At 55.4% G+C, this 25,874-nt stretch overlaps 1 protein-coding gene across 1 annotated transcript in view; it reads right to left on the minus strand.

Moving 5' to 3' along the window:
• The window catches only part of PIK3R3 (phosphoinositide-3-kinase regulatory subunit 3), a 270,402-nt gene extending 245,301 nt beyond the window's left edge, over positions 1-25,101 (minus strand). The window contains exon 1 of the mRNA XM_075003471.1: positions 24,652-25,101. Within this exon, the coding sequence (XP_074859572.1) occupies positions 24,652-24,898 (247 nt within the window). The 5' untranslated portion in view covers positions 24,899-25,101. The remainder of the gene's footprint in view (positions 1-24,651) is intronic.
• Positions 25,102-25,874: the final 773 nt, after the last annotated feature.

Genomic DNA, 25,874 nt, shown 5'->3' on the forward strand with positions numbered 1-25,874 from the left:
CTGCCTAGTGGCCAGAGCGCTGGACAGGGACTCAGGAAACCAGCCCTCTAACCCTGGCCCAGCCATTGGGTGACCCTGGCAGAGCCTCCCCACTGCTTTCTGTGCCTTGCTTTCCCCGACCTCCGTCCTCCTCTGCAACGTGCTTGGAGATCTGTTGGTGAGCAGCGATCTAGGGAGAGGACCACGAATCTGCCCAGCAGCCACAGTTGTGGGGCGCTGCTGTGGTACAAGCCACGCTGAATGGAGGGGGCACTCATTGGCTGGAGGAATCAATACAGTGGAAATATCTCCTAGGGCCGAAAGGGCTGTCACCTCTGGGGCTTGAGGTCTTCTTGCCACGATCCTGGGGAGACCCCCGTCCGCCACACCCTGGCAGGCTGGTGGGAAAGCCAGAGATAACAGGGCCAGCATCTGCGCTACACTGGCTGGGGAAACCTCCCCCAGAGATGGGCCCAGGGACATGCCTGCAGCAAGGCCGGGGGCGGGGAGCAGATTTCACAGGACTGGGGTCTAGGGCTGCAGCCCACCCCATAAAGGGACTTGCCCAGGGTTCCCTGGAAGCCGAGCACTTGGGCGGCCACGCGGGAGAGATCCAGATGCTGCCCAGCTGCTTAGCAGAGCACACACAGCCGGCCGCGCCTGTTCAGTTGGTGGTGTACATCCGCACATGCCTTGGGGCACATAAAATTTATTCCACCCTGGGGGGAATTAGAGGTAACTCTTGTCACACCCTCCCACTGACCAATATGAAGGGGAAACTCGGGGAATTTTATGAGGGGCAGCTCTTGTCTCAGTCCTCACATGGGGATTGCTACAGTTGTGGGGATCCCAAGCAGCTTCTCAGTTTATCCATCTCCTGTGCAGGACTGCTCCCAACCATAGATACTGTTCAGGCTGCTTAGTTTGAATGGGCCCACACTCTCAAGCCTCCCTGGTCTGAGCAGGAAATCAGATGTCCAGCCTCAAATCCTCCTCTTTGTAGCCACCTCCCCCGCTTAGAAGCCCTCCTGCCACTCGGCCGGCACTGGTGTACAGTCGTGGCTGCAGATCGAAGATCAGGGCCCCTCTGCAGAGGAGCAGTGAAATCTTCTCTTTCAGCCCTCTGAGCAGAAGCGAAGCAACGCCTCCAGCAATTATATCCCATCTCCGCCAAGAGCGCTTTGGTGGGTTCGAGCCGGCAGTAGGAATTCTCTGCTGCCCATGAAACGCAGGATCGCCTTCCAGATGGATGACAGAAGCAAAAGGCCTGGCCACAGAGCGGTGCTGACAGAGCAGGAACTCCTGGCTGGGCCACACAGAGAAAAGGCTGTAGCTGAGCCAAGCAATAAAACATGAGGTTGGATCTGACGCGGGCACCGTGACGGGGAGCAGCTGGAAACGACAGGGAAATCTCAGTGCTAAGTGAGAGGCTTAAATGAACCCTTCATCCTTGGAACCGCGAGTGCAGATCCCAAAGACGGCAGCTCCGCCCTTCCTCCTTCTGCAGCAGAGAAACCAGGCTAGGAACGGCACCTTTGGGTTCAGCCAGTCAGCGCCCTGTGTGAGTTCAGGGTCAATGCAGCCCCATGCAGGGACTGACAAAAGGTTTCGCAGCCAATTACTTTAACTTTAAGACAGCCGGCCAACCTTAAACAAATCCTCACCGGCCACTACAAATCACAAACCAGTAACTCTAGGCCTGGAACCAGCCCCTGCAACAGTCCTCGCTGCCAACTCTGCTCACATATCTACACCAGTGACATCATCACAGGACCTAACATCAACCGTACCGTCAGGGGCTCCTTTACCTGCACATCTACTAATATAACATATGCCATCATGTGCCAGCAATGCCCCACTGCAATTTACATTGGCCAAACTGGACAGTCTCTACGTAAAAGAATAAATGGACGCAAATCAGACATCAGGAACGGTAATGTACAGAAGCCTGGGGGTGAACACTTCAATCTCCCTGGACACTCAGTGGCAGATTTAAGGGTGACAGTTCTGAAACAAAAAATTTCAAAAATCAAATGGAGAGAGAAATCTCTGAGCTGCAATTTATTTGCAAATTTGACTCCATTAACCAAGGATTAAACAGAGACTGGGAGTGGCTCGTGGCTTACAAAAACAGCTTCTCTGCTCTGGGTGTTAATATCTCCCCATTAGACCCTAACAAAGGCTCATATCCCCCTGTCTGACCTGACTTGTTTTTTCCTCTTTAAGTGCTGTTGATACTGGGCCATTTCCACCTTGCTGAATAGACCTTAGCTCTGGCCCCCCTCCCCCCTTTACTGGGACCCCCTCCTTAAATACCCCTCTGAAACCACCCCCCCACTCATGCATCTGATGAAGCAGGTCTTTGCCCACGAAAGCTTATGCTCCAAAATACCTGTTAGTCTATAAGGTGCCACAGGACTTCTTGTTGTTTTTGCGGATACAGACTAACATGGCTCCCTCTCTGATACCAATCACTTTAACTGGCTCTGAGCTGCTCACACAGCTCTGGCAGAGGGAGCTGGATTTTACTCCAGACTCAGCCACTGCCTCCTGATTCGTCTCCCCAAAGTCCTGCTGCTGAATCTGCTGGCTTTGTGCCGTGTGAGCCAGGAAGGGTCCTGGGGGGGTCTGACAGCTGGAACGAACAGCATTTGACTTGTCCAAGCAGATGTGATCGGGAGCCACAGAAACATTGTGACGGAACCCACGTTTCCCTTGGCGCGTGGAGCCTCCGGGCTGGAGGGGGGAGGCAGTTGCTCCAACGGGAACCATAAGGATCCCAGCTGCCGTCAGAATTAGCTTCACTGTCTGCACTTTCCCTCTCTCCGTCCTCCGTGCCGCCAGCGGGGCCCACTCGAGGCAAAACGATTCCCATCTGCAGAAGGCTAAAGCAATGCAATTTTTGGAACGAGCTAAATCCAATACCTCGTCGGCTTCCAGCAGCAGCCTCCCCTCCCGCATCAGCCTGAAGGCTTTAAAAACCTGAATTCTCTGCAGAAAAGGGGGTTAAAAGTGTTGGCCAAGTAAAACAAGGTTTGATGCCCTCAACGCAACAGTGTTTTTCTTTCTGTCTGTCACACGCTAATTTTCCAAAACCATAACTGATCAATTCCAAACCTCCAGGGACTTTTCTATGCAGTGTGTTTGTAGCCATGCCAGACCTGGGACATTAGAGGGACAAGTTGGGTGAGGTAATAGCCACGGTTCCCTCTAAGTTTTTCCGTCCACGGGTGGAATTAATTTTATGCGCACCGAGGCATGTGTGGATGTGCGCCACCAATAGAAACCCAGGCTGCCCATTGTGGTGCTGTGCTAATCAGCTGGGCGGCTCCTGAATCTCTCCTTGGGGGAGGGGAGGTGCCCACGCGCTCGGCTTACGGGGAATGCTGGTAAAACTTTGGACTGACTTCTGTGGGTGAAAGATACGAGCTTCTGAGCCACACGGAGCTCTTCTTTGGCTCTAGGAAACACACTCAGTGTGCCACAGCTAAATACAACCAGACCAGCCCTGACAGGCTAGTTACAGAGCTACAGATGGAGATCCATAAAGATCTAGACACAGCATTTTTGTTCTGCACCTCGGACCATGGCTTGCAGCTCCAAGCACACCCCTACTGGGCCTTAGGCTCAACCCGGTCACCTCACGTGGGATGGGGGAAAAACTAATATCACACGACGCTCCGACTAGCTCTGGGCTCCAGCCCCTGCCCGCCAACCACACTTACGTCAGCAGCCTTGATTTATGGGCATTGCCTGCCGTTCTCTTCCTTCTGGGAGCACCCAGCCACAGCTCATCCAGCAACCAAACAACCGCCTTACAGTAAAGGATGATTTATTTAGAACAAAACCATTTCGGGAACAAGCAGATCTTAAAACACAAACAGATCAAATGCACGTCAGGCCAACCAAGCGTCTGGCCGACCAGGTGTCTGGCCTACCTGGGGTAGCTGACCACATGTCTGGCCATGTTGCAGATGGAGCGCCTGCTAGTTCTAAGCTTTCTCTAGCCTTCCCCTGCATAGGCCACAAGGAGGCTAGCTACCATTATCTGCTCCCTTCACTCACAACACAATTCACTCCCGCTGCTTCAGGCAACGCGCCCTGTAAATATCACTCGGTCTTTCTGGCCGCTCACCTCCCAGAGATGAATGGCTGGTCTAGACCAATGCTTCTTAAAAAGTTTGAGACCACCGGACACCAAACTAGAATGATGTTTGATGCGAAGACAATTTTCAGAGGTGTTACGCAACAAACATTGCCGTCAGACCGAAAAAGGATAAAAACAAACCCCGAACAGCAACATATACAGCAAATTTAATCCGGTATCGTAGCAGTGAAGAAGTAACACTGCATCTGGTTTTAATGAGAAAATATTGACCATTGGTGTATTTTTCCAGATGCCATGGCACACCTGCCAGTTGCTGATGGAACACCAGGGGTCTGCAGAACGCACTTTAAGAGACACTGCTTTAGACTACGCAGACTGGCTGACCTCCGGTGGCTCACGTCGGGGTGGCCAACCCACATCTCTGGAGCGGCACATGGCTCCTTGAGACATGAAATGCAGCTCCAAGAAGACACGCGACGGGAGTGCCGTATGCTGCTCTGGTGAGTCGCTGGCATCTAGATAGAGCGGCGGGGGCGGGCTGGGGGTGTCTGGCTCCGGAGGAGGGGAGGGGGAATTGGGTTAGAGCAGGGCACTGGGGGTGTCTGGATCTCAGGGAGGGGGCGGGCATTGAGCCATGTATTATATACTTATTTTTTTCTCTAAAGACAGATAAAAATGAATATATAATATTTGGCTCTTTGCACTCTCTCTCCCTAACTGTTTGGCCACCCTGGCTTATATCAACATAATTACATCTGCGTCTACACTCCAGCCTTGTTCCCACTGACGTAAGCGCCTGCTGCGCTGAAATAACACCTCCACTTCCTCCAGGGGCTTAAGGCTGATGTGAGGCAGGCGCTGTGTCCCCACACCTGCCTTACCTTGGCTTTCTTGTCAATTTCATTGCAGGGGCTGTGAAATTGACAAGAAAGGCCCCATGGCCCGGAGAACCCACTGGACTCTGCTCAGGGCTGGGAGCTGGCGTGAGAAACACGAGCGGCTTCCTTTCCTTCCAGCTGGGAGCCTCGTCCAGAAGGCCCTGCCAGCGAGTGAGCTCTGAACCTGACGAGGCTGCCCAGCGGAGAGCGGGCGGAAGAGAGGGGGCAGCCGGACCCCTGCTCCCAGCAGGGAATGAGGAGCCGAGGGAGGGGGCAGCCCACGAGGAGCCAGGAAGTCTGACTGGCAGTCGTGGTGTGTGGCCTTGCCCCACGGCAGTGATTGCCATAAGCTGAACTAACACAGGTTGACTTAGGTTTGCGGCGCAGACCCAGCCTCAGCCATTTTTAACCCCCAATAGCCGTCTGAGCTGTTCAGTCCAGCAGTGGCAAAACGGCCAAGCAACTCTGGTCCAGATCCATTGTCCTGTAACTGCCCCCCGAGAGTCTGCCACGAGGGGGCCCAGTTCCCTCCTCTGGGATGCCCCCCTGCTTGTCTTCCCCAAAGCCCCCCATTAAACTAAGTCAGTACTTTCACCCAGGAACGTCCGAAACCCGACGGAACCACACAGGGACTTTCCCTTCCTCACCAGCTCACACACCAGGGCATGATGTCAGCTCCGACCTAGGCTCTTAGCTCAGTAACAAGCGGGTGCAAATCCCCTGCCCTCTTGTCATTCATGTCTAGGGAGTGGGGGGGGTCCTGTTCTCTGTCCCATCCCCCTAAGAAGTTGGGGATGGGGAGGGTGTGACGCTCACATCCCTGCACACAGGATGCACTGGCTGGGGCTCGGAGGGACCGCAGGGGAGTGTACAGATGAGGTTGGTGGCAGCATTCCCTGAAAGTTGAGCCCTTGGGCGGCCACCCAGGAGAGATTCAGGTGCTGCCCAGCTGGCTACCAGCGTGCCCACAACCGGCCACACGTGTTTCTGTGGGTGGTGCACATCCACACATGCCTCGGTGCACATAATAAAATTTATTCTGCTCACGGATAGAAGGAATTAGAGGGAACACCGGTTGGTAGCTCCTCCGGAATCACTGATAATAGGCAGCCAAACAGGAGCTCCCAGGGCCATGCTGAGGCGGAAAGGGTTAACGCAGGCACCGTGGGCACTGACAGGGCAATCAGGAGCAAGGAGGCGGTGTGACAGCTACACACGCAATCACCAACGGGGAACAGCTGCTGAGCTGACGCCTGTAGTGGGGTGATCTGCAGAGGCAGCGATTGTAAAGCCACAGTCGGAGGGGGCTCCACCGGGGAGTGCACGCTCCATCCCATCTCCAGAAGACTGTAACAAGTGGGCCCATGAAGTCCCGTTTGGACAACGAAGGCTGAGCTGGGAGCAGGCCCCGCTCTAGCTCACGGTTACACAAACATTCGTCTTCCCACTAAGGAGGGCGATCTGTTCCTGCCGGCAGGAGGCCAGGTGTGCCTGTCTGCTCCCAGGCAACTGACGCCCTCACGCTCCCACCAGCCGGCGATTAGAATAAGAGACTCCAGGCCTGGAAATTAGCCCCTCGTTCCTTCCATTTGCCTTTCGAATTTGTGGCCCAGCTGGTCGTTCTACAGACTGAGCCATTATGTATCTCTCAGAAGTTTAGCAATGCACAGGTACACCACATATGAACATATGGTGGCATCTTAGGATACATCTGCAATAAGCCAACCATGGCAAATGACACACTGACACATGAGAACTATTAACTGATGCTGGTAAGATGCTACGGAGCAGCAGTGTAACAGCAGGGAGTGCCCCTGTGAGCAGGGGCTGAAAGCTTTCCAAACATGGTTCCTGGGGAGGAGTAGGAAAGAAGGGAAGGGAAAGTGAGCCAAAGGGAGGGGACGGTCACAGTGTACGTTGTCAATGATCCCTTGGAAGAAATCTCCCTGATCCTCTGCAGAGGGAGGAGCGGAGGCAGAAGAAGGGGTGAGAACAGAAGTGTGAAAGAGGAACTTGTCCAACCTTTCAGTGGGATACCAGGATAACATGGGACAAACATGTAGGAAGTCTGATGCCAGTGCCACCCTTTCGGGGTGCTTTCCACTAACTTTCCTTCCTTCTTCGTTTCTAAGGATTGCCATAAATCTGCCCAAGGTAAGTCTAAGTCTGAGCAACAAAGTAAACCAATTTACCGTGTTTACCTAAAGGTGCGCCCACATTACACAAAAGACTGACCCTGACCGAGTCAGGGTCGATCTTTCGCAGGTTGATTTTGCACACGTCATAGATGCGCAAAATCCAACTGTCTGGGATCCACAGTCAACCTTTGTACCCCTTGATATCACGAGGAGTAAGGGAGGCTGATGGGAGAAACTCACGCGTCCATCTCCCTCGGGGTGTACGGCCAGATAGAGTCGACTGCAGATAAATCTATTCTAGCTACACAATTCTAGACACGGCAATGGTGCATTTGCAGATTGACTCACCTGGCTAGTGTAGATCAAACCTAATTCTTATACTTCTACACCCGGATTTTTCCTGCAATTTCAATTGTGTGTCTGTGTTCACTAAGCTGATGAAGTTTTCGCATGTGCTTCACGCATTACAGCTGCGGAATTAACGCGAAGCCGCTGCCCGAAAAAGGGCCTGTTCTCTGCAGCAGGTTCGTGTTGAAGTCGGTGGTAAAAGATCCCGGTGGTTCCTACATGGCCCAACCATCATGAGTTCAGCACCACTCTGCGGCAAGTGGGGAAAGAAACTCCTCAGCTGGTGAAATACCGGCCGGAGCCAAAGGCTTGATCCACTGGCCTCTGAAGGCTTTGGGCAACACGCCCATCGCAGACTCCCCCTCTCCTGACCTCCCAAAGGCCATGCTTTGCTCTTCTCGCTGCAGAATGGAGACAGCCTGAGCGAGGGCGGACAGCGCTCCAAGGTTTTACTGAGACACACGGACGCATGCTCCGCGGCAGACCCGTGGACCTCTTGACACAGAAGGAAGCCCCTGCATTCCTGCCACCTCCAAATGCTGCGTTACCAGCCTGTAAGGAGCAGCGGCTGGCTGCTGGATACAGCTGTTCTCCAGGGCTTGAGATCACCTGGCCCTTGCCGTAGCACCCAGGCAGGCCCCACCAGAGCAAACCCACCCCACAAGTGACTTTGGCACGCCTGCGATCACCATCAGCTGAGGTTAACTGCGCCCAGGGGAGTCTTCCGTGAGGATGCTCTCTTTAAACCCACCTTCTGAAGATGTAGGGGAAGATGTACCCAGTTAGATACCAGGGGTGTTCCTGGCTCCATTGAAGACAAAGAGAAACCTCCCATCACCTCCCAGCCGGATCCTAGGGCACAGCTGGGGTGTTAATGCGAATTCCCTGCCATTTCTCCGCTGCAGTCACTTATTCCCCTGCTTCTGGAACTGGCCAGCAGGGGCCAGCTGTTTGGGGGTGGCAGTTTGCTCCCCTAATCCGTTTCACAGGCACTGCCAGCCGGATTGGACTCCCTGGTCCATCTGCAACAGCATCCGACCCCAGAGAAGGGGGCAAACTATAAATCTAGAAACAGAGGCACCCAGAGTTAGTGCACTTCAGAGCAGCGGGCTCTAATACCTTCCCAGAACCATATCCTTGACTCTGTGGTTTGGGGCTTCACGTTTGTACCGTGGCCAGCACAATGGGGCCCCGATCCTGGCTGCTAAGGACGACCATTAATTGCACAGCAGAGAGGAAGGACACCTCTCATTTCCTGTTCTCAGTGGCTGCTGTGGTTCACTGCTGACCTGAAAGCTCTGCAGATCCCAGTGAAATCGACCAGCTGCCAGCACACCCTCAGTTGCCTTTTTTAAGCTCCGTTCCCTGGCTGCATGGTGCCACATGGGGTTTCTGACCTTTCCCTCGGGTACTGCAAGGGGGTGTCATTAAGATCAAGCACTGTTAATGAAAGAGGAAGCCCCTTCGGCCAAGAAACCAGGTGCTGAGACTTGCTCTGGAAGGAATCCGTCTCCATAAAGGTGGGGAGAGCAGCTGGGCAAGGCAATCTCTGTTATTAGCCCCACTCCTATTGGTGGGAAACACACCAGCACCGGTGTGAATTCTCAGGAGTCCACAAAGATTTTGATTTCTCGCTGGCAGTGAAGTGCGGATATTGCGCCTGGGGGCCTGTGCCTGCAGAGAACCCTTCCGGCTGCCTCCCCATTTCGTTGAGCTGCAGTCTGTTCCTGGCCACGAGCGCGGTGCGACCCACAGAGTGAACAGCTACGGCTGCTCGGCTGAACTCTGACGGACGGTGTCCCCCATAAGCCAGTCCTGCACCCCGCTGCAAATTCTCAGCCCTCTGCTCCCGCCCTCTGACATCCCCGAGGGTGCCCACCACCCTGCAGCCTGAAAACTGCTACGTGGCTGTCTCCTGCGCAGCCGGCTCAGCAGGCAATAAACCAGATCAAGAGCCTGCAGGTGACAACTCCTGGACCGTCCCTAGTGAAGTGGGTGGGAATCGCCCAGAGGCTGAACCCCCGAGGCGAGGGGCTGTGCTTTGCTTTGCCCCAGGACAGCAAGGCAGCAGGCACCATTCGGAGCTGGATTCAGAGACCTGGGCTCTCCTCCTGACTCGCCTGCAGGATGAGCTTGGGCCAGTCACCACCAGTGTAAGCCAGGCCTGACGCAGGTGATGACCAAGGTCCCCTCTAATTTTTTCCATCCATGGCCAGAATAAATTTCCTTCTGTGCATGAAGGCCTGTGGGGACGTGCACCACCAACAGAAGCATACGCTGCCAGCCGTGGGCTGTGCTAATCAGCTGGGCGGCATTTGAGTCTCTCCTGGGCAGCCATCCAGGTGCTCAGCTTACTGGGAACACTGGTCATCGCCCTTTTGTGCCTCAATTTACCCTTCTGTATAATGGGGATAATGTGCACAGAAGCACAGACGCACGCACACCCTCCCTACCGCCACATACTATAGGAGTCCAACCACCAGGACATTAGCTCTGCTCTGGCCACTTTCCTTAGCCAGCCCCAGCCTCTGAGATCCATTATTCTCCTCTGGCTCGGAGTCGAGATTGATGGGACCAGCAGAGCTGTGCTGGGGAGCGCAGGGCTGGAACAGGAGGACAAGCTGCGGGTAAGAATGGAAGTGCAGGGGAGCAGCTGAGGGAACTACACCCCTCTCGGGGAAGTGCTAGGAGATGCCCCTGGCTTCTATCAGCACTCACGCCCACTTGCCATTTAAATAAAGCCTGAGCACGTCTAAGAAAAGTCAGTCCAATGGCCCTATTGCTGCATGGGAGAGTCCACATGAAGGAGGCAAGGGGGGATGGCCAGGAACTGGGATGCAGCAGAGACCGCGAGAGCCCCAGCCCCCAAGTGCCACTGGCCATAGCTCTGGGGGAGCGGGGCAGACAGGGAAGGCAGCTAGCTCAGAAAGCCTGGGGCCTCCGGCTGCATCGCAGGGTGACAGGAGGGTATGGGAGAGGAGAGAGAAGGTAACAGCTGCGTCACTGGGCAGGGAACGCCGAGGCTTTGTCAGGAATAACATGACTAGGGCAGGCTGGTTTCAATTACAAACCGAGGCCGAGGGAGCAGAGCCTCCCCAAGGCAGATTCCAGCGGCTCAGAATCAGCTGTTTGTTCACCTCCCTCCTTCCCAGGGTTGGAACAAAGGGAGGACAATGGGGTTCACCCCAGAGGCAGGTCCGACCTGCTGGAGGTAAACCCCCAAACACGGAAGGTCTAGCCCTGACGGCCACGTCCGGATCCCATCTCCAGCCCGGACATCACGGGCAGAGGACAGCGCGGTTCGTGCCAGAGACAGCGGACACCTCCCCACAACCCCTTTTCCAGCAGGTCAGCTGAGCTTCCAATACATACACAGGTGGTCCGCTGGGTCAGACGCTGACGTCTTGATCTTGCACAGGCTCACCGGTTGTGGACTCGCACGTGGCTGAGGAGTCCAAGCTTTGAGCCGCACGGGCCTTCACAGTGGGGGCAAGGGAATTGTCCTGGCTCTGCTGGTGCGGCTGCTGCTGTTGCTTTCTTCCTGTCACGAGCATCAACGAGGCGTACGCGTCGCTGCTCTTCAAAGCTGTTGTAAGAGAGCACGCCAGCCTGGTCGGTCTTTTGCACGCCGCTCTAGCTGATCTGGTTTTAAACCAGCATGAGCAATGTTGGCCTTCACGCAGTCTTTATACCTCTTGCGAGGCCTGCCTTGATTCCTTACAACAGATAGGTAGGAAACTCCTGCCTCGGCAAAGTCCACCAGCTTGACTGCCTGGAGAGAGAGTTTTCTGAAGCCAGACCCTGCTGCCCTGATAGCAAAAGCCACGACCGTGGGAGCTAATGGAACAGCGCGGCTGGCAGCAGCAGGCTGCTCTCCCACCACACGGAGCAGCCGCTAACAGGCGACGTCACACATGACCTAGGAGGAGAGGATCTGGGCTTATTTAGTTTGCAGAAGAGAAGACTGAGGGGTGATCTAATAGCAGCTTTCAACTTCCTGAAGCGAAGCTCTAAAGAGGATGAAGAGAGGCTGTTCTCAGTGGTGACAGACGGCAGAACAAGGAGCCATGGTCGGAAGTTACAGAGGTGTAGGTTGGATATTAGGAAAAACTGTTTCACCAGGCGGGTGGTGAAGCACTGGAATGTGTTACCTAGAGAGGTGGTGGATTCTCCATCCCTGGAGGTTTTTAAGTCCCGGCTTGACAAAGCCCTGGCTGCGACGATTTAGTTGGGGTTGGTCCTGCTTTGGGCAGGGGGCTGGACTCAATGACCTCCTGAGGTCCCTTCCAGCCCTAGGATTCTACACATAATATAGAACTGGGGGTGGGGGATCACCTCGGACATCCAGTCCAGCCCCTATTGTCACAGGCCATCCCATCCTACCCACCACTCACAAATCGACCAAGCTCCGTCCTCACACCCATTAGGTTCCTTGGCTTCGTGACTCGCCCTGAGCCAACGTGGGCTGCACACCCTGGGCCTTTCCCTTTCCGAGCTCACTGGCCACCCTTCAGAGACAGCCGTCACTTCCACAGCCTGCCGGGCGTCCAGCCAAGAGAGCTGGCTACGACCACGTAGCCCAACTTCCTGTAGCCCGACCCAGGCCTGCTGGTGGAGTAAGAGCAGATCTTCTAGAAAAGACACTGAGCCTTCATTTAAAGGCTCTGAGTGCCAGATGATTCACTCCGAGCTCAGCTGCTCCCATGACTCCATCCCTCACTGTCAGAAGAGTACCCTGCCTGCCAGCCTCACTGTTCCCGGTTTCCTCTCCCAGCTGATGGAGACCACACACCTTTGCCTCTAGACCAGTGGTTCCCATCCTTTTCTCTAGTGCAAACCCCCATCGCCCGGCCAAACCTGGGCTGCAACAGGACAGGACGCGTGAGATACGTTACGTCGCTTTCGTCCCCGCTCAACAAGACTTATACTGCAGCCCTAAGGGCTACACCTCACACACGTTCACGAGGACAGCTGGCTCGCGGTCATGCCAGAGCCCAGCCACCTTTGCACGTCGCACGAGGAGTGTGGGAGTGAGGTCAGGGCCAAGATGGAGTCACTGGGACCAGCCCTCCCTTCGCTGCAGGGAGCTCTGCTGGGGGGATGTTTCCTGCTGGCGTCACATCTGTACTGCACGGGCTGGGAAAAGGGCCAGCAGCTGGAGCCCTTATTTCACCAGCCATTATGCGTAGCTCCAGCATTTTCCCCAGGGGAGAAAATTTTCGTGTCCAAGCCAGCAGCCTCTGGGTAACGCCAGCCTTTCGAGGGCAAACCGAAACGCTCACACCGGCGCAGTCGCCTGCCCCATGGACACTTGATTTGCAGATCTGGCCAGAAATTTTCTGACAAAAACTGATGACAATGCCAGTTTGTCCGACCCAAAATACGGCACTAAAGCAAGCTGGGTTTGAGGAACTCCTGTCAAGGCACAGATGGGTTCTAGCAGAACTCTGCCTGGCTCCCTCCCAGTCCCACTCGCCCAGTGGGCTGCGGGGTACCTCCAGACCAGGACTTCCAGGGCTTTCACGTATGCTGCTGCAGAGCTGCAAGCCCCGGTTCTGGCTGGGTGCTTCACAGCAGGGAGCCCGGACGTTCCCATTAGATGAACACCCACAGCCAGCAGCATTTGCTTCTTTCTGTGGTGCACATCTGCACATACCTCAGTGCATGCGACAAAATTTACTCTGCACATGGGTGACAAAACCTAAGGGAACACCAGTCTGGGATTAGGAGCCCTTTGTACCAAGCCCTGCACGAACACAACCAGCAGGGGACCCCTGCCCCGAGAAGTCCACCAGGAGTCCAGCGACAAGCTGCAACTAAGAGCAAACCCTGGCTCCTGTGCTGCATGAGGATGTTGTAATTTCTGACCCATGGAGAGGCTTAGCCAGGAGCGCAGGGCTGTCTCACCACTGCCAGGCTCCCCCGCAACTCTCACAGGTGCACTATTTGTTATCACAGTACTGAGTGTGAATCACAGAGGGTCCCCGTTGTGCTAGGTGCTGTACAGACACAGAGGAGAACAGGGGACTGTCTCAGGTCACTCAAATGAGAGCAGGCCTGCTCTCTCCCACAGACAACCGCCCAAACTTATGAGGATTCTCATCTACAGCCACAGTCCTGGAACTTCTCCTTGCAACAAAGCCCACTGCCAGCTTTGTCCACATATCTATTCTGGAGATACCATCACTGGACCTAACCAGGTTATTCAAGAGTCCTGCTGCAGAGCTGCAAGCCCCGGTTCTGCCTGGGTGCTCCACAGCAGGGAGCCCAGACATCCCCATTAGATGAACACCCACAGCCAGCAGCATTTGTTTCTTTCTGTGGTGCACATCTGCACATACCTCAGTGCATGCGGTAAAATTTATTCCGCACACGGGTGACAAAACCTAAGGGAACACCAGTCTGGGCACATTCTCATGGTCCTCAACTAACATCATATATGCCATCATGTGCCAACAATGCCCAGATGCTTTGCATATTGGACAGACTTCAAACACTCTTAGACAAAGAGTTAACGGGCACAAAACAGACATAAAAACACTCCTGATTCATGAACCTGTCAGCCAGCACTTTAATGGAGTGGGCCATTCTGTTAATGACCTGAAAGTTTGAGTCTTACGGAAGAGGAATTTTCACAGCTGCTCGGAAAGAGCGGCTGCTGAACTCTCTTCCATATTAAAATTCGACACATTAACAGGTGGTTTGAACCGGGATGGGAATTTTCTGGGTCATTATAGGGGCTCTTTTGCACATTTGGCTTAATCTAATTCATGACTCCCCCCTACTTCTGCCCCTCTACTCTCTGATTTGCTCACCTTGATCATTTTTTTTCTGCTTTGTCAACCTTGACAACTATTTTTGATTCTCTGTGCCTTAAATATTGAGTCTGTTCTGGTCTGGCTATGGGCTGAAGAAGTGGGTCTGCCCCACGAAAGCTCACCTAATAAATTATTTTGTTAGTCTTTGAAGTGCTACTGGACTGCTTTTTGTTTTTCCACCAAAAGCTTTTTTCCCATCCTGAAAAACCTCCATTTTGTAACAACCCCCTAATTTTTACCAAAAAAGGAAACTTTGAGGCTGACACATGCAGGTCCTCAGCAGGAGGGAATGAGCCTGCAACCTTGGGGGCTAAAGCCAGAAGCTTAAGTCCAGCTGGCTCTCAGCTAGGGCTGTAGCACAGAGACGCCACTCGCCTTTGTCAGCGGTCTCAGCACCTCTGGGGTTACGTGTTCCCCAATAAATCTGGGGGCTTTCAAAAATAATTGCTCCTCCCCAAGAAACCAAGTATTTCATCTTTCAGAGTCTGAAAGATGGTCTGAAGAAGTGGGTCTGTCCCACGAAAGCTCACCCAATAAACTATTTTGCTAGTCTTTAAAGTGCTACTTGACTGCTTTTTGTTTCGATAGTGTATAGACTAGCACGGCTTCCTCTCTGTTACTATCTTTCAGAGAGGGAGGAGCTCTGTTAATCTATTTCACCAGCGGGGCCTGAAGGGGAAAAAAATATCCCACCTTTTTCAGTTTTCCAGTGCCAAAGAACCGAGCGCCTTCCCACAAAGCCAACAGAAACCCACGCCAAACGGGAGAGGAAAACTTTTTTTGGTGAAAGGTTTCCCCAGAGCCCAACTAATCGGCCCAAAGGACAGCCGCTCACCCAGGGTGAAACGCAAACCTTCAGCTGGCCCGTTGGAGAGCCAGGCAGGCGAAGGAAGCGATCGCAGCGCTTGGAGAGCCCAGTTCAATTCTCGGTTCTCCTCCAGACGGCATGGTACTTAGCCTGTGTGCCTCAGTTTCCCCATCCATACAAATGCTCTACCCCACGGGGAGGTGGGGGGGCGGGGAAGGACGGTGAAACTAAATGCATCCTCTCAAACTGAGCTCGTTCATCACCTTCCAATGCTCCCCGCTCGCCACCACGGCTCTCATAAGAGCAGCCACGCCAGGTCAGAGCAATGGTCCATCTCGCCCAGTATCCTGTCTCCCTGCTGTGGCCAATGCCAGGTGCCCCAGAGGGAATGAACAGATCAATCAAATGATCACCTCCGGCACCAAGAGAACCGTGGCTGGGAGGGCGGCAGCAGGAGGGGCTGGCTGCCCAAGCGTCGTCTCCGCTGGGACGATACCCAGGATGGATACCTTCTCCCAATGCCAGGGGGTCTCCTGGAGCTGGAATCGACTCACTATAAACGCCCCCTTCTGGGCAGCGAAAGCCATGAGGTGGACACCTCTGTTCCGTATCCAGGTCCAGCCAGAGCCGCAGCCGCGCAGAACCGCTGCCCTCTCTGCTATCACGACTCAAAGGGCTTCCGCCCCCTAGGAGCGCCTCAGCTGCGAGGCCTCTGGTGTCCCAGCCAGGCAGGACTTGGCCCTTCGGCAAAGCGAGCGGCTGTGGACGGTACCGGCTTTCAGCTGCTGCCAACTGAAGCCTAATGCGAAGCTGGTGACACTGACGAAATGCTTCCACTGACTTTTCCACTCCAGGGAGCCAGCTGGTCGCCTGAGCACATGCACTGCAGCCAGTCAGTTGCACACATATTCCCACTGGCCAGTGTTACAGGCAACACGACGCTGCTACAGATCTTTGGCTCCGGCCAGAGCAATAGGGTCAGCAGCTCCGGCATCAGGAGGATGCTCGGGATGGTGGCTGCATACAGAGAGAGAGGGCCATCATCGGACCCCTGGGAAGGAGTTTCATATTTCCTGGATTAAGAGCTGGATTGCACCCGATTGCACCCGCCATAAACTTGCAGATGACACCAAGCGAAGGGGAGAGGTAGATATGTCGGAGGGTAGGGACAGGGTCCAGAGTGACTTGGATAAATTGGATTGGGCCAGAAGAAATCTGATGAGGTTTGACAAGGGCAGAGTCCTGCACCTGGGATGGAAGAATCCCAAGCGCTGTTACAGGCTGGGGACCGACTGACTAAGAAGCAGTGCAGCTAAAAAAGACCTGGGCATTAGAGTGGATGAGAGGCTGGATGTGAGTCAACAGCCAAGAAGGCTAATGGCATTTTGGGCTGCATTAGGAGGAGCATTTCCAGCAGATCTAGAGAAGTGATTATTCCCCTCTACTCGGCTCTGGTGAGGCCACATTTGGAGTATCGCATCCAGTTCTGGGCTCCTCAGAATAGAAAGGATGTGGATGCGTTGGAAAGGGTCCAATGGGGGGCAACCAAAATGAGTAAGGAGCTGGAGCACATGACCTATGAGGAGAGGCTGAGGGATTTGGGCTTGTTTAGTTTACAGGAGAGAAGACTGAGGGGTGATTGAATAGCAGCCTTCAACTGCCTGAAGGGGAGCTCCAAAGAGGATGGAGAGAAACTGTTCTCAGTGGTGACAGATGGCAGAACAAGCAGCAATGGTCTGAAGTTACAGAGGGGGAGGTGTAGGTTGGATATAAGGAAAAAGTCTTTCCCCCGGCGGGTGGTGAAGCACTGGAATGCACTGCCTAGAGAGGTGCTGGAATCTCCATCCGTGGAGGTTTTTAAGGCCGGGCTTGACAAGACACTGGATGGGATGATTTAGGTGGGGTTGGTGCTGCTTGGGGCAGGGGGCTGAACTCGATGACCTCCTGAGGCCCCTTCCAGCCCTAGGATTCAATGATTTGCAAGTCACAGGTGCTTTGCCCCAGACCCCTGTGGGGGAAGCTCACAGGAACTGCCTTTGGAGGCAAGTAGAAGAAATGTCTTCTTTTGAGTGTGGGTACGAATCCCCATAGGAAGAGGCTGGAGCGTGGCCCTGATGACGACCCGTCAAGAGTTCATTTAGGGCAATTCCCTCTGCAGCCACCAAGCCGTGGGATACCCGTGGTTGCTTCCAAGGTAAAATACAGCCAGCAACAGGGCCCTGGCTCCCTGCTACAGCCTGCTAACTGCCTTGATCTGTCACTGCCCTGCCCCCGGCTGGTGGCTTACATGGGTGCATAGGCGAGGGGGGGTGTACCCCAGCAGGGGAAGGCAAGCCCCGCCCCTTCCACACCCCCCCGGTGGTGCCAAACTCAGCCCCCACCCCAGATTGTTGCCCCCAAGCCTCACCTATCCCAGTGAATGGCACAGCCCCACGCTCCCCAGCTGGCTGGAGCACCTGGCAGCTGGAGAGCCAGGCAGCTGTGCTGTGGGCGCAGCCCTGCCCAGCGGCGGGAGCATGGGCCGTTTTGGGGAGGTAACGCTTGCCCTTGCCTATGTTACCTGCAGCCCGCGGTGCAAGGTTGCTGCCCTGCGCCGCCCTGTTTTGCTACTGGCTTTGTCTACTTTGCACCAGGTAAACAGCTGCCAGGACACAAGGCACTGCTGGCCCTTATTTGCTGGCAGGCCCTGCCTCCCGCAGAGCCCAGCTGCCTGCTCCGGGAGTGCCAGTGGATTCCATGCTGCCGCCGGCGCATCTCCCACAAAACAGCCGGCTCCGGCGCCGGGGCAGACCCTTTGCCGCTGCTGACGCGAGAGGCAAGCGGCAGCCGACCGCAGGAGGAGGTTGCAGCATCAATAGGAACAGAACGATCTGGGAAGGATGCTCCTGGGCATCCCTGGCGAAGCAGGTCTTTGCCCACGAAAGCTGACGCGCCACAAAATCTGTCAGTCTGTGAGGTGCCTCAGGACTTCTCGTTGTTTTCGTGGATAGAGACTAACGCGGCTCCCCTTCCGATGCTCCTCCGCAGCTAATCTCCCGCAAGCGTCTCAGGCCTGGCACGACCCCGCTGCTACAGAACTGGTGCAACCAAGCCGGTGTTTGAGAGAGCTCTGCCTTAGGTCACGCTGCATGGATATGAATAACCCCCCACGGAGCTCCCAGCACGGAAGCCGCCTGACCACCTGCATGGAGAGAGATTTGTCCTTCCTCCGTCCAGTCCTAGCAGGGAGGAGGCGGCACCAGGCTGTCGCTCGGGCACTTTCTCCACCCGCAGATGTGGTGTGGTCCAGCCAGGCTTTGGCTCTTTCCCCCCCGAGCAGCACGCTGTGTTTTTTTTTCAACCTGGAGTGGGTGGCAGCTGCCTGCGCTGTCCCTCCAACAGGCAGTGCCAGTTCAGGCAGGTGGAGGTAAGCGCCTAGGAGGAGCCACCCAAGTTTGAAGACGTTGGCCATAGCTTGGGTGGTGCTCACGCAGGAGAGACTGGCATTATGCATCGGCGTTCCAAGTTCAATCCCACCTACCGATGACCAGGGGACCATCAGCATTATCCTTCAAGTCAGAGAAAGGCTGGATTGTTATTCCTCATTTTGCAGATGGCAAACTCAGGCACAGAGTGGCTCAGTGACATGACCAAGGTCACCAAGGGAGTCTGTAGCAGAGAACTGAACTGTACGCTGGTGTCCTGACCCCCCGTTCAGTGCCTTAACCCAGTGGCTTCCAACCAGGGGATGTGTACCCCCACCCCCATGTATACAAAGGGCTTGCAAGGGGTGTATCAGCTCACCTAGATACGTGACTCATTATACTAACACACAAAACACTAGCAAAGTCAGCACTAAGGGGTCATAGAGTGATTTTTTATGCAGCTCTAGTCTATACGGTGAAATGTAAGCACAATATTTATGTGCCAATCATTTTGTTTTATAACTGCATTGGAGCGGTGGGAAAGTCAGCCCTTCTTCAGTAACAGCGAGGCTGGGGCCCATTTGTATGTCCAGGGCTGACTTTGTACGCAAGTCCTTTTTAAGGGAGGTGAAATCTGGGGGCACACAAAGGGTCCAGCAGCCTGGGAAGGCTGAGCACCATTGCCTTAACCCCTCCTTCCTCCAACAAAAGCAGCCACATAGCCCGAAAGTCAGAGAGTGGGGGACGCTGGCTAGAGATTTCATGCCCTGAACTGCTGAGGCAGTGAGATCCTGCAACCTAAACACATCCAAACTGCTCTGCCTTGGGGGCGAAAAACCCCAGCCAGACTGACCCCCCCCAGATCTGCAGCCAGGCCATCTCTTGGCCTTGCTGTGCTTATACTGCCTTGCCCGCCTATCATCCCTTCCTTCTCTGGGCAGCCAAATGGGGGTGTGGTTCCTTTAACACTGCGTTTCCCAAACTGATTTGGCTACAGAACACTTTGGGGCTTGGACTACGTCAATGGAACACATCCCCGCTGGGCAGGGGCGCGCGGGTCACATGGAAAAGTTCCCACCCGCAATGCTGAAAACTTGATTTAATTAAAAGAGTTTGGTTTTGAGAGGTCTTATTTTACAAAGAACAAAAAGCCAACAAGAGAAAATCACCCGAATGAACAACTAACATCCTTCAGATCGAATGATTTGCAACCCTATATAACAAATTAAAAATTAAGTGTGAACCCAAAGCAAAACATCAATGCGACAGCCGAAAGAAGGACGGTGAGTGTTATTCTTTTGTACAAAAATACAAAGGACGATGTTGTTCAAAAAGAACCGTCCTTCCTTAAAGCTTGAACATATTTTTATCATAGAAGCACAGAACACAAGAACTGGAAGGGACCTCAAGAGGTCATTGCGTCCAGTCCCGCTCTCACTGCAGGACCAAGTACCATCTCAGGAGCATCCGTGATCGATGTCTGTCTAACTTGTTCTTAAATATCTTTAGGACACACTGAAAAAACTCCTAACTGTCAGGGTGGTCAGACAGTGGAGTAAATTGCCTAGGGAGGTTGTGGAATCTCCATCGCTGGAGCTATTTAAGAACAGGTTAGAGAAATGTTTATCAGGGATGGTCAAGACAATACTTGGTCCTGCCATTGGGGCAGGGGGCTGGACTTGATGACCTCTCGAGGTCCCTTCCAGTCCTAGTGTTCTATGATTCTATCTCCAGTGATGGAGATTCCACAACCTCCCTAGGAAATTCGTTCTAGCGTTTAACCACCCGGACAGTTAGGAAGTTTTTCCTAATCACCAACCGAAACCACCCTGGCTGCCATTTAAGCCCATTGCTTCTTGTCCTGTCCTCAGAGGCCCAGGAGAACAATTTTTCTCCCTCCTCCTTGTAACCCTCTTTGAGGTACTTGAAAACTGCTATCACGTCCTCTCTAAATCTTCTCTTTTCTAAACTAAACAAGCCCAGTTCTTTCAGTCTTCCCTCATAGCTCCTGTTCTCTAGACTTTTCATCATTCTTGTAGCTCTTCCCTGGACCTTCTTCAATTTCTCCACATCTTTCTTGAAACGTGGTGCTCAGAACTGGACACAATACTCCAACGGAGGCCTAACGAGTGCAGAGTAGAGCGGAAGAATGACTTCTCCTGTCTTGCTCGCGACACTCCTGGTAATGCAGCCCAAAATGATGTCCGCTTTTTTTGCAATACCATCACACTGTTGACTTACTATTGATGCAAAACAAATTACATTTTGTGTTATAAATTTGTTATTTTTAGAGAAAACTACTGAAAAATAAAAATAAGTCACATTTAACTATTTTTTTTAACGGGAAGAAAGTTTTTGCATCTCTGTTTCGGCACAAGTCGCAGAATAACTATTTTATTATGAAGGCATTAAACATAGCTACCCTCTGAAACCTATTCAAATATCTCAGTATTTCTGATACACACATACTTTCTTATTAATACTTTAGAAGAAAAAATATCACTCACATCCAAATTTTTTCATGGCTCACCTATTCACATGGCATGTTGAATCGCAACAGAGAGGTAGCTGTGTTAGTCTGTATTCCAGCAAAACAAAGCAGCAGAAATGTAGCACTTCAAAGACTAACCAAACGATTTATTCGGTGATGAGCTTTCGTGGGACAGACCCAATTCATCAGATCCATTTCATTTCCAATACACACTGACGTTTATAAGTACAGAGGAGCAAAAAGAAAAAAAAATTGCAATATACAATTTGTTTTTTTTTTTTCTTTTCAGTCCTCTGCACTCATAAACGTCAGTCTGTACTAGAAATGGATCTGAAGTAGTGGGTCTGTCCCACGAAAGCTCGTCACCGACTAAATCATTTGGTTAGTCTTTAAAGTGAGACATTTCTGCTGCTTTATTCTATTTCCGTTGCATGGAACACCAGTGTTCCGAAGAACACACCGTCCGGGAAACCGCTGCAACACAATGTAGCAGTGACGACGACGACGACGACGACGACAACAACCACCGTCCCCCAACAGACAGTGTTCTCTCAGGCTATGGAGCTGCACTGACTTCTCCAGAGTGACCCCCGGCTTACGTGAGCACAATGAGGCCATATACTGTGGGCCGTCCACATTGAAATACGACACAGGTAGGAACACAGCTGTAGTGCAGAAACCTGACCCAAGAACATTCCACCTGAGGCACCGCTCATGCCATGCAACAAACAGAGGCATCGGACCTCACCGCTGAAGAGCCGGCGTGCTGTCTCTACACATATTTATATATCTGCAACTCACAAAGCACCCTGGCAAAAGGCATCCTCCTGGTTTTAAGTGACTCCGTGAAACAACACAAGAATTTTGCTACAGGTTTCTTCGACCCTCCATTCAGGATTCACGACTTCTCCACACACCAAGAGCGTGCACATGTTTTCAAGTCAGGGTAAGTTTCGATAGCAACCGAGCAAGAAAGAACCAACGTAAAGCCTTCCACAGTGAGAGTACAGGTTGGATCCCTCCGTCTGTAACAATCTGCACAAGGCTGATTCAGATTTCAAGTTGCAGGACCCAAAGTGAAAGTGGGACAGAGACATAAAGAAGTTTTGATGTCATTTGGGCAGGCTGGAAAGAGGGGGGAGAATAGAGCAGACAACCAGGAGGACTCTAAGCTAGGGAGAAACATGGGATCTTCCCTCAGCCATTGGTGGGCCCGAGAAAGGAAATCGCACAACACTGAGTATGCTCTGCAACCACACGCCTCACAGGGGCCTTTCTGCTAAGGTTGTGTAATTCCTGATGTTCCATTCTGTGGCCCTCCCTCCACTCCAGCCCCCGCCTCCGAACAGCAAGAGTTAGCCCTTACCCAGCATCTTCCAGCCACTGAGTTGGGGGGGCGGTGGGGAGCTGAGCTATGCCCCCTTCCTTACCTCAGTCCTGCTCCTCATTGCCCCTTAGAGCTGGGGCCGGCAGGTGGGACCCTGCATGTGAGCCAGCAGCCAGCAGCCAGGACCCCAAGCCCAGTGCCTGAGCAAGACCCTGCACGCATGGGGCCAGTGGCCGAGACCTTTCGTGTGGGGGTGGCAGCCAAATGGACTCAGAGCCCCTGGGCTGCAAGCAGAGCTCACAGTGGGGCTGGTGGCTGGGATCCTGCTCGTGGACACGAAAGCCAAATGGGACCCAAGGCTGGAAATGTGGCCCCCAGGACCAGGAGATGCCTCTGTTGCCCAGGGACCCAGCTGCTGCATGGGTCCAGCAGCCACAAACCTGGTAGCAGAGGTACGTGTCTGCCACGCCCAAAACCTGAGGTTGCTGCACAGCGCTCCCTGTAAGCTGAGCACTTGGACGCCTGCCCAGGACAGAGTCAGGTGCTGATTAGCCGAGGGCCCTCAGCCGGCAGTGTGCGCTCCTACTGTTGGTGCGCACGGCACACACCTCGGTGTATGAAACAAAAGTTATTCCACCCGCGGATGGGAAGAGGTAGAGGGCACGCTGGTGCACCCCCACCCCTGGGCCCCCACATCCTGTGCCCACGCTTCGATCTCAGAGTTCCACCAAAGTGACAACATTACCCCGTGTGCCATGTCCCAACTGCTGCAGGAGTGGTCCTGCTAGGAACTGGGCTTCCCATCTATTCACTGGCCCACAGGGCCGGCTCCTCCCACCACCGCCTTTTGCCCCGATCGCCTGCAGAAGTGGAGGGGCTCTTAGCCCCAGGCTCCTGGGGTCACACTGGCAGTGCTGCCAGTCTCGGTTGGTCACTGGTACAAATTTGGACATGCTTCACTCAATCACGCGGCACCAGCTAAACGACTCCATTCATTCAGCTCCCCCATCGTCCGGCCAGCCTGGCTCCGGGGGTGACGGGCTCGGGGCCACTGGGAACAAACCCAGCTGAGTCCCTTTGACCACATCCTAGCCAGCGGTGCGGCTCATTTTTTCCATCCGTGGGTGGAATAAATTTTATTACATGCACCGAAGCATGTACAGTTGTGCACCGCCACAGGCTGGGCGCACTCTGCTAATCAGCTGGGCAGCACTTGAATCTCTCCTGGGTGGCCCCCACGTGCTCAGCTTAGAGGGAACGCTGCTCCCAGCTCCCTCTGTTGTGAGCCAGTCTGACCTCTGGGGCTGGCATGGGTCTCTAGCGGTTAGCACAGGGAGTGGGGAAGCCTTGGCACAAGCTGCAGACGGCCGTAGGACAGCGCCCAGGGTCGGTTCGGTGTGTGCTCGCACCCACTGGCTGTCTGCAGGGACGGCCATGTTGCTCCGACCCTGGGGGTGATTCTTGGCTCTGCCATGGCGCAGATCCCCCTGCAGAGGGAACCCCACTTCCCAGAGTGCTGCAGGCCCTGGAGGGCAATTCCCAGGTCTCTGCCAAGGAAGCCCATCCCTTCTGCGACAACCGGCCGGCAGGGTGACCTAGGGAACACCACCGCCCATGGTCTCCATAACTGGGTGCCCACGGCAGGGCTGGCTGCCCCCGGCCTGGCTTCATCCCGGGTCAGCTCGCTGCAGGAGCCAACCCTGCGGGAAACAAGGATCCTGCCGGCCGGTGGAAATCAGGAGCGACGCCCCCAGCATCAGCAGTGTCCTACCCGACAGGCAGGCAGGGCGAGATCAGGATCGGGCCTGCGCTCTGACTCCCCAGCCAGGCTCACAAGCCCCTCAGCTCAGCACCTCCCTGGGCCTCTGCCGCCCCACATGCTGCTGGGCTTTTCCTAAAGCAAACCAGCCACCCCTGTTCCCGGCGGGTCGGGAACCCCGAAGCATCCCAACTAGGGGCAACGGCCTTGTATTCGCAGGGGCGTCACTCCCCCCTGCAGTGCCAGGTGTCCAGCCAGTGCCCTGCTCCCCGCTTGGGACAACGGGTGTCAGAGGCCCATCACCCCCAGAGGGGAGCCCCCCCCCTTGCTAGCGGCTGCATCCTGGAAGCACGGGCCCCTCCTGACCCACAGCGCCCTGGGGCCCAGCCCTCCGCCTGGGGGGAGCTGTCTGCACCGAGCTCTGCCCCAGGGGAGGGATGGGTGGGGGGGTCCCCGGCCGGCCCCCAGGGCAGCGTGGCAGACCCCGGCCGGGTTGCACGGCCCCCAGCCCAGCCCGGGGGCGGCCAGCGGCCGCTGCGTGGGACCCGCACCGCTCACGCCCTGCTCCCCCCCAGGTCCCCCCCGGTACTCACCCCGCAGCGGGCCGCCGGGCGTCGGAGGCAGAGGCCTGGATCGAGCCTTAGGGGCGGCGGCCCCGATCCGCGCGGGGCCCAGGTGCTCCACGCAGGTGGCCGGGAAGTCGCCGCGGTCGTTGCCGCCGTGCGGCCGGCCCGTGGGGCGCCGGCCGTCCCCCGCCAGCGGCCCCGCCTGGCCCCCGGGGCCGAGCGCCACGTCCTCCTCCCGCTCCGGCCGGTAGCGCAGCCCGTCCGGCGAGGCCATGGCGGGTCACTCGCCCATGGGAGCGGCGCGGGGCGTGCGGCGATCCCCGGGCAGCTGCGGCCGGCCCGCGGGAAGAGCCAGTGCCGGGGCCCCAGCTGCGCTGCGCCGCGCCCGGCTGGTGCCTGCGGAGGAGACGGAGCGCAGCGCACCGACGCTCCGGCGCAGCCGCCCGGCCGCGGCCCCCGAGCGCACCCCCGGGGAGCCGCGAACGCCCCCGCTCGCTGCTCCGCCCCGGCTGCCCGCGCCCGGCCGCGGGGAGATCCGGCGTGCGGCGCCCGGCTGCTCGCGGCGCCCCCTGCCGGCCCCGCGCGGCCTCTCTCCCGCGGGCTGGAGCGGCGGCCACGCCTCCGCGCTGGCCGGGGAGGGGGCCCGGGAAGGTGGGAGCCGAAGTGAGGAGGGGCGGGAGGAGGAGCCTGGGGCGTAGCTGGAGGTTAGAGGGGCCGCCCCCTGGCAGAGCTCGGGCCCGGGGATCAGCCACATCCCCTGCTGGCGGTCGCTTCCCACAGGCCGCTGTGGAGTGGGCCAGGGAACTCCAGCAGCTCCTGGCCCTGGGCCCGGCCCCTGCCTTGCCCTGTACACCAGCCAGGGCCCTTAGTGATTCTTTAACCCTCTTTCCCCCCCGGCCAGGCCCTTTCAGCGCCAGCTCCCCCAAAGCAGCAGGACGGGGTTGGCTCCGGTGGGAACAACGGTCCCCGGGGAACGGCACGTGCCCAAATGGTTGGGCTCAGCCAGGTCCCAGCCGGTGTGGGGAGAGAGCGCAGTGCTCAGAGAGGTGGGAGCAGCCAGTGGGCCAGGACCACACTACACAGCTCTGGGGCCGTTCTTACAGGAGGCTGAAAACCTCCTTCAAGCCCCGGTAGTGGCTCCAACAGAGATCAGGCCCCGAGGTGCCAGGCCCGGTGTGCGCACGTGCCCCTGAAAGCCAGCAGGGACTAGACAAGACAGGCAGGGGGGTGGCAGGGAAGGGGAGGCTCTC

This window comes from Carettochelys insculpta, chromosome 9 (genome assembly GCF_033958435.1).
Source record: "Carettochelys insculpta isolate YL-2023 chromosome 9, ASM3395843v1, whole genome shotgun sequence".
NCBI lineage: Eukaryota > Metazoa > Chordata > Testudines > Carettochelyidae > Carettochelys > Carettochelys insculpta.